At 41.3% G+C, this 9,411-nt stretch overlaps 1 protein-coding gene across 1 annotated transcript; it reads right to left on the reverse strand.

Moving 5' to 3' along the window:
• Positions 1-412: 412 nt before the first annotated feature.
• Positions 413-1,228, reverse strand: LOC112729917 (uncharacterized). The gene has a single exon (XM_025780051.1). It carries the CDS (start codon positions 1,226-1,228, stop codon positions 413-415), a length of 816 nt encoding a protein of 271 aa, XP_025635836.1.
• Positions 1,229-9,411: the final 8,183 nt, after the last annotated feature.

Consider the following 9,411-nt stretch of genomic DNA (forward strand, 5'->3'; position numbering starts at 1 on the left):
CCTAGTCCCATGCCACGCTGCCCACATCGACTCATATGGGATAGGGAAAAACTCCATCTCGTACACCTTGAAAACAACTTCTTATCAGTACACAGGATGCATATACGGGGCCCATTCAATGCTAGCAGCGGCAGACCAAGCTAGTGCGTGACGACAAGGATAGTGGAGAGACTGGAATAACCTGCAGTCACACGTGCCATCTGATAGTCGAACACGGAAGGAACCGCCCCCCCATCTCTCAAAAGGCTCAAGCTCCTCAACAACAAACACCGATGCCCGCCTGTCACAGTGGGTGACACGCATCTTCGGTATCCCTTCTCTGTTCTTCTCAATGACGGCCAATAGTCTCTGTGCGGCATCCAGCAGCGAGCTGTGACTGCGCCTTTCTACCCTTCGTGACGAATAAATTCTGTTATCTCTCGTACGTGATGTGCACAATGACAGATATTGGCAAGTACCGGGTGCCCTTCAACATTGCATTGATGCACTCGGATAGATTTGTCGTCATGTGGCCAAACCGACGCCCGCCGTCGCAATGTTGTAGCCAAATATCGTTCCTGAAACAACTAGTCCAGTTAACCATGGTAGGCGAGACTCCTCTCAACGCATCCATGTACCACTCATAATCGGCCTTGCTTGGACTATAAGTAGCATTAATGAGGTACTTCTTGCCTTCGGCTGACTTGAACCGTGTCATGAAGTTCGCAGCCATGTGTCCTATGCAGTAAGCATGGTAGGCTCTAGGCGGAGTCCAACCGCTGTCTTCGGCGCTAAGCACTACCTTGATAGCCTGAGATCTGTCGGATATAACCAGCAGGCCATCCTGTAGTGTGACGTGGCGTCTCGGATTAGTTAGGAAGAACAACCATGACTCGGTGCTCTCGGACTCCACAATGGCAAAGGCAATAGGCAGGATGTTGCTATTCCCATCTTGCGCCACTGCAATAAGCAACACACCACCATACATGCCATACAGATGAGTACCATCTATAGAGACAAAGGGCTTGCAATGCTTGAAGGCTTCTACACATGACGGGAAAGACCAAAATACCTTGTCGAACATACTGCAGTCACGTACAAGGAGGTGCCCATCGTAGAATGGTTTGACACGGACGTCACAAAGGGTACCAGGAAAATAGCTCTGCAGTGCTTGAAACAACTTGGAAACCTTATTGTATGACTCCTCCCAATCTCCATAGATTTGTGCAATTGCCTTCTGCTTGGCCATCCACACCTTTCTATAGGAGGGTTTGAAGTGATAGCTCGCTTGGACCGCACCTTGCAAAACCGGAATGCTGACAGAGGGGTTGGATTGAATCAATGGCAAGATGACCCGTCATATGAGATTGCTGTCTAGCTGACAATGGTCTTGAGACATGGTGGGTGCTAGACAACTATGCACTCCACCAACCCTCCGAACCTCCCTGAACACAACAACACAAGACTCCTTTAGGCACTTTGTACACCTACTAAGTATATCATAATGAAGTATTGAAAGGCACACATAAACTTAATATTACCAGTATCCGAGGTTCTGTCGAAGAGCCACACGGAGGCTCCATTGACACCCATTATCAGCTTGACGGTACTGCACATGGTACTTTAACCGGTCTGATTCTATCACTCGGTACTCCGCACTCCTTCGAATACTGTAGTTCTTCACACCTTGAAGCACTGCCTCTCGACTTCTAAACTTGTGTTTGACCCAAAACTCTACACTGCCGTCTAGGTTGTAATCCTCTTCACCCGTGTCAAGAAATGGAGTCCTCTCATGCATGGCGTCCAAATCCAGACCGTGATAGTGAGACGAAACTGCCGAAAGCGCCGGTATCGAAAGATGGGGAGGTAGGACATGGCGGGGGGCAGTCGGAACGGGTGTCTCCGGAACACAATCATTCTCATCCTCACCATCGAACGATTTACTATCACCACTGTCCGCCACGTAATCCTCATCCGACTCCTCCTCACCCTCCTCCGCCTCATCCACTGGAACGGCGACATGAATGGGCGGTGGTGCGAGAGGTCGGTTGTCCTGCACATAGGTCGAGTGTACAGAAGGACCACCGCCACTGTGCCCCACCTCTACAGACATCTCCATTACTTGCTCTGCCATGATCCTCCCATGTATATTGAACATCACTCGCACATGCTCGTCCCCTTGAAGTCGGAATAGTCAAAATCGAAAGACTCCATTACCCATGGAGGCCAGTAACCTATACGCCACCCTTCCGATTTCTCTCGCCACTGTACCTCCGAGCTTGCTCAGTATCAAACTCTTCAAATCCGACAACGTATTCACACGTTGAGTGCGAAACAATATCGGATCCTCGCACTCAAATGTGACCCCGTTGTCGCCGTTAAACATGCGGCCATTGGGATACACAAGCACAACTATATAAGGATTATTACTGGCCATGCCTTGTATTTAGGAGAAATATGATACGAAAAGTTTGTGAAGAATACCAAGGGTTACACATCTTTTTATAGCTGGTGGGAACACAACTCATTGTATCTCGTTTACAGTGTAAACGAGATAGATTATGTGTCATATCTCATTCACACTGTAAATGAGATATGACTGGAGAACGCAAAATGGTAAATATTTTTAAAATTATTTATTTCGATAATTAATGTATTTTTTTATTTATTTAAATAAAAAATCTGGCTAGAAAGATGTTCAGTATTTATTACGTGCTTTCTGCTTAAGGCATATTATTTTTTCTCTGCTTTTCATTTTTATTTCTAACAAGTCCTTTATATTTTCTGTCATAATATTTTAATCTGATAGTCATTTTTAAAATTTCATTCATTCTTATAAATTTTGAAAGTACCTCAATAAGCAACACTGAAGTATTAAAAGCTAGATTACATGGAAAGATATTAAGAATAACTCATTACTAGCAATCCATCCTACACCTAACACTACTACAATTTTTCCCAATTCCATTACAACAAAAGACTGGACAATGTGTATTTCTTGGACTTCCAGCTCCAATTTCTCATAGATTTTTGTCACCTTCCTCAATGGCACCATTTTGAACCTTTTTTTTGGTGACTGAAATAAACTAAACAAAGAAAAATAAAACTAACAAAACAAGGAATTGCTTAAATAGAGGGACAGTCCCATTTAAGACTACTCTTAAACTCCTCCCAAGGTGAAAGAAGCTCCACATGTGAAAGTTGTAACTTCATTGCCATCTTTGCCATAGTATCTGCCACCGTGTTTGCATCTCTCATAATCAAACGAAAGTCAACACGCCAATTCCAATGCATGATATCTCTTATTTTGAGCACCAATGGATCAATAAACCCAAAACCATCTTGAGTAACAAGATTAAATGCTTCCACACAATCCGTCTCACAAATAACATCTCGTTGACCCACATCCCAAGCTAAGAGATATCCTCTCCAAATGGCAAACAATTCTCCTTGAAGAATACTATTACTCTCAATCATTCCCAAACACCCCTTTGCCAACTCCCATGACAATCTCTAATAACACAAGCAAAACCAACACTATCACCTGATGCACGAAAACTTGTCTCTCAACAAATTTTCCTCGGCAAGTATACCGAATTGTTGTCAAGTAAAAACTCACAATAGAGTGAGGTCGAATCCCACAGGAATTGATTGGTCAAGCAACTTTAATCAGAGGAATGTTCTAGTTGAGCTAAGAAGAAATTGAGTTGAGATTTGCAGAAAAGTAAATGGCGGAAAAGTAAATAATAGAAAATGTAATTGCTGGAAGTAAATGGCAGAATGTAAATGACGGAAAGTAAATTGCAGAATCTTAAACGGGGGTTTGGGAAAATGAACATAAAAGTAAATGGCAGAAATTAAAGAGAATGGGTAAGATCAGAAATGGGGGATTCATTGGGCTCAGAAGATGTTGTATTCTCCGGATCAAGTTCATTCTTATCTCTTCCTCAATCAATGCATTCATTGATCTCCGTGGCAATCTTAAGTGATTGGATTCCAATTCCTTGGTAATTCAATCTCTCAAATCTTGATCAATAGCCAATTCCTTGGTCTAATTGCTCATGAGAAGAGATGAAGTATGGTCACTGATTATACCACATGTATTCCCAAATCAAAGTGTTGGTAGGATTATATGTCACTATATCCATCCAAACCCCAATTTGGTCCAACATGAGAAAGCATTTCTAGCATGATCTCTTCATTCCTCTTCCAAGGTTCCGAAGATATCCAAGTATGAATAGCTTCTTTTCCAAGACAACTACCCAATTGGATGAAGATTGAAAGCTTTCTAGTAAAATCAAGAGAAAAGAAAGAAGAAGAATAATGAAAACTATTATTGATCCATCAAATTACAACAGAGCTCCCTAACCCAATGAAAAGGAGTTTAGTTGTTCATAGCTCTGGAAATGGAAGAAGATAAAGAAGAATGCATTGTCCAATTCAACTAGAAATTACAGAGAAAGTAAAATATACAGAGTATAGTTATCCAAAATGCCAAAAGCTTCCCTATACTAGTTCAAAACTACTCCTATATATACTACTCTTCTGATCTTCTAGTTAGCTCTTCAAGTCTTGGATATGGGCCTTTGATCTTGAGTTGAAGCAGTTACAGTCTTCAGTGGGCTCAGCTTTACTTGCAGAAAAAGTGTGAGTTAGGCATGGATGTTAGTTAGGACGTTAGTGGTGTTAACGTTAAGTGAAAATGTGGGTTCGAGAACGTTAGTGACGATCACCTTTTTCACTAACGTTCCAAACCAAAAACGATCCACGTTAACTTCAACGTTAGTGGTACTAACGTGACCACTAACGTTGCCTCTTGGTCCTTCACAAACGTTATTGGCATTCACCTTTTACAATAACGTTGCTAATTGCCTCTTTTCCCCACGTTAGAGTTCATGTTAATTAGATTAACGTGGCCACTAACATGGTGGTAATTGCCATCTCCAATGTTAGTGACAAAGGTGAGTGTCACTAACGTTGGCCTATCACTCCTTGCTCCACGTTACCCTTCACGTTAGTGGTCTTAACGTGACCACTAACGTGGGCAATGTTGGCTTAGTCCAACGTTAGTGACAAAGGTGAGTGTCACTAACGTTGGCAATTTCTTCCTCCTCCCACGTTAGAGTTCACGTTAATTAGATTAACGTGGCTCTTAACGTGGCTTATGTATGGCCTTTTGGAACATTAGTGGTGTTCACTTTTACCACTAACGTTGGAGCTCCTCTTTTCTTTCCACGTTAGCTCCCACGTTAATGTAACTAACGTGGCAACTAACGTGGGCTATGATGGCTTTCGAAGGCGTTATTGGCGATCACTTTTCTCATTAACGCCACAAGCTTATGCCCATTCCACGTTAGTGGTAACGTTAATTAGACTAACGTGGCTACTAATGTGGCTCTTCCTTGCTTTCTTTGTCCTGAAATCAAGCAAATAAAGTGCATCAAAGCTCTATTCCAAGTCATGAGATCATGCATTATCCAATTTGTCATTTAATTCATGCATAATTCTCATGAAATTATGTAAAGTTCACAATGTTTGCTTGAATCAAGATGTAAGTATATTTCTACCTAAAACTTGCTTATTTACTAAGAAAATGCATGAAACTACCCTAAAACAGTAACGAAACGGTCAGTGAAATTGGCCAAAATGCCCTGGCATCATCACCCGAACAAAAATAACTAGCATCACAATTAATCTTAAAAGTACCAATGGATGGGGGATTCCAAAAACCATTTAGAGTAGAGGAAAGGAACATACGTTGTAATTCAAAAATATTCCTAAGCTCCTTTTCTGAAGTTAATGCCAGACAAATCACTTTTTCCGGAGGCCAAGTTTCATAAGGATTAAAGATGTCATTATTCCTTGCTCGCCATATCCACCAAAGTCCCGAAAAGAACTTGAACGGATGCTCTCTGCTATGATGCAAGAACCAGTTCTTCAAATCTAAAGGATGACAAGAAATATCCAACCTATGCCAGACAAGCTGAGCTTTTGGACAATCCCGAATACAATGTAAAACCGATTCCTGGCTAGAAAGACATCTTGGACACCTATCCGATGACGACATCCCTCTTCTAAAGTGAAAACTTGCAGTAGGAAGAGCCTCCTTAAGATACAATCAAGCAAAAAACTTATGCTTTTCCGGAACAAGTTGACGCCAAAGCCAAAGCCAATTCTCCCGCTCCTCCCAACCAAAAAGCTGCTTACACAACCACAAGTAACCATTGCGTGAGTCATAGACTTTGGCAGCAGACCCACACCAATACCAACCCACTTCCGGACCTGCTTGTTCATCTGGATTGTAAGAGAGAATATTATCTTTCAGATCTTGTGATAAAGGGGAATAAAGAGTATCCAAATGCCACCTATTAGCCGACCAAATATCTTGTATCCGGAGATTCGAATCAGAAATGTGAACATAATCCATCTCATTAGATAATCGTCCTTCTCTCCTCCAGCTAGAAAACCAAAAATTCTGGTTCAAATCTCCAATACACCAAGCAAACCCATCCTTCAATACTTTCCAAGCCTTGCAAAGACACCTCCAAATGGGAGAGTCCTTGTTCTTAGGATAACTAAAACAGTCATATAGAGATGATCGGTATTTGGCATCCAACAATTGGACCCATAGCTTGTTTGGCTGCTGGAAAAAAAGTCCAAACTAGCTTCCCAAGAAGAGCAATATTTACACAATAAGGATCTCTAATCCCCAAACCTCCATATTTTTTTGGAGTAACCAGTACCTTCCAACTAACAAGATTCAATCCTCTTCCATCAACTTGTCCTTTCCAAAGAAAATTCCTCATCATAGACTCTAATTTACTAATGATTCTTTTGGGAAAAATAGAGACCTGCATCTGGTACGTGGGAATAGCAGCTGCAACAGAATTAACCAAGTAGAGTCTACCAGCCCGATTGAGTAAACTCCCTTTCCAGCTTGCTAGCCTACTCTGAATCTTATCCAGGACACCATTGAAAGCTGAATGAGTCACCCTAGAATGGTTAAGGGTAACTCCAAGATACCTGCTCAAGTTCTGGACAAATCTGATAGAGGATACCCCAGTGAAAATATCTTTCCTTGTTGCAGAGACATTCTTGGAGCAAAGCGCTTTAGACTTCTCCATATTAATCTTCATCCCAGATGCTTTGCAAAAAGTCTCTAAAACCAACATCATATTTTGCACTTGTCTCTTTGTAGCTTTACAGAATAGAAGCAAGTCATCTGCAAACATTAAGTGGGATATTCTTGGTCCCCCTCTAGAAATAACAACCGGCTCCCACAAGCCCAAATCAACCTGACTAATAAAGCATGCCAATCGCTCCATACACAACACAAAAAGATAGGGTGACATTGAATCTCCTTGTCTAAGACCTCGGCTAGGAGTAAAGCTATTCAGACGATTCCCATTCCAAAGAATAGATAAGGAAGAAGCAGTAACACAATTCATAATCAAATTAATTGTAGGAATAGAAAAACCAAAGATCTTAAGGGTATGAGATAAAAACCTCCAGTCAACTCTGTCATAAGCTTTCTCCAGATCAATCTTAAAGGCCAGTGTGCCTTTCTTTGATTTAGTCTTCTTCATAAAGTGGAGAACTTCTTGAGCAATAATGATGTTGTCAGGAGTTCCTCGTCCCGGAATAAATCCTCCTTGAAGCGGGCCAACAATCTCTGCAAGATGAGGATGATGACAAGTCATCTTAGCCCATTTTAGCTAGTCTTTTTCTTTTGTTTTCATTAGAATTATGCACTTTCTTGAGCTACAAGCAAGCTAATTGAGTAAATTTTCATGTTTCCCTTGATTGAACCAACCATATATGAATTCATGCCATTTCATGAGGTTTTGTGCTATATTTGTTGCATATTATGAAAGATTGAATACCTCATGATTTTGAGCAAAGCTTTGATAAGTTTGGTTGATCAATGATAGGTGAAGAAAGCTTGGAGAAAGGTTGAAGCTAAGAGGAATGGCTAAGAGTGAAGAGAGGACAATGGAATAAGTGAAATTGAACCGGGAGGCATGAAGTTAGCCCCAACGTTAGCCCCCTAACTTGGAGGCTAACGTTGGGCATGAAAATCACTCCCTGGGCTCCCCACGTTTGAGCCAACGTTAGCCCCCTAACTTGGAGGCTAACGTTGGCACATGACATTGCAAGGAAGTGGCCAACGTTAGCTCCAACGTTAGCCCCCTAACTTGGAGGCTAACGTTGGAACTTGAGAGTTTCTCCCCTGGACACCAACGTTTGCGCCAACGTTAGCCCCCTAACTTGGAGGCTAACGTTGGCACTTAAATTACAAAGGGGGAAGGCCAACGTTTGCGCCAACGTTAGCCCCTAACTTGGAGGCTAACGTTGGCACTTGAATTACAAAGGAGGAAGGCCAACGTTTGCGCCAACGTTAGCCCCCTAACTTGGAGGCTAACGTTGGCACCACTAGCACAAAGCATTGCCAACGTTAGGGTCAAAGTTAGACCCCTAACGTTGGCACCAACGTCCAAACCAGAAGGATGTGGGTTGCTGCTATGAAAAGTTGGGGTCAAAGTTAGACCCCTAACTTTGGCCCTAACGTTGAAACCAACTTTGGCTAACTTCATTTCCGGTTCAATTGGTTCACTTCGGTTCTTCTTCAAACTTCAAGAGCAATCAACCAAGGCCTCTTTCAACCCAATTCCACCAAGAACAAAGGCCCAACTCAAGGCTTGAAGATCATTTTGGAAAGTGTATAAATAGGATAGAATTCAAGTTATTAAGGGAGCTTTCCTTTTAGAATTTTCATAATAGTTTTTGGAGAAGCTTTTGTTACTGAGTGAACTTGAATTTCTTTGTTTCCTTTTACTTGCAATTTCATTTTACTTTTGTCTTGGATCTTGGATTGGAGAATTGAAGAAATTCTGTTTCAATCTCAATCTTGGATCTCTCTGTTTCTTTACTTTACTGTTAATTGAATTTCATTGCCGGTTCATTGTTCTTCATCTCTTTTCTTTGCAATTTAAAATTTCCTTTCAATTGTTCTTGTTGGATCTAGGAAGGCATTGAGATCTAGACGTTGTTTTCTAGTCTCTAGGTCCTGAGATCTAAATTCCCATTTCAATTCTCTGTTTATTGCTTTCCTTGTTCATTTACTTTTCTGTTATAAGATCCGGTTCAATCCCAATTCCCTTTTACTCTTCTGTTTGATGCAATTTAGTTTTTCCTTGTTTAATTTCTGCAAATCCACATCCCAATCCCCTTTACATTTCAAGCAATTTACATTTCTTGTCATTTAAGATTCCGCAATTTACATTTCTTGCACTTTAAGTTTCTGCCATTTAGTTTCTTGTTCTTTAAGTTTCAGCCATTTATTTCTTGTTCTCTTTACTTCAATGCAATTTACATTCTGCAAGTCACAAATCACTCAACCAAATCTTGATTCGCTTGACTAAATCAACCACT

This window comes from Arachis hypogaea, chromosome 12 (genome assembly GCF_003086295.3).
Source record: "Arachis hypogaea cultivar Tifrunner chromosome 12, arahy.Tifrunner.gnm2.J5K5, whole genome shotgun sequence".
NCBI classification, from domain to species: Eukaryota; Viridiplantae; Streptophyta; class Magnoliopsida; order Fabales; family Fabaceae; genus Arachis; species Arachis hypogaea.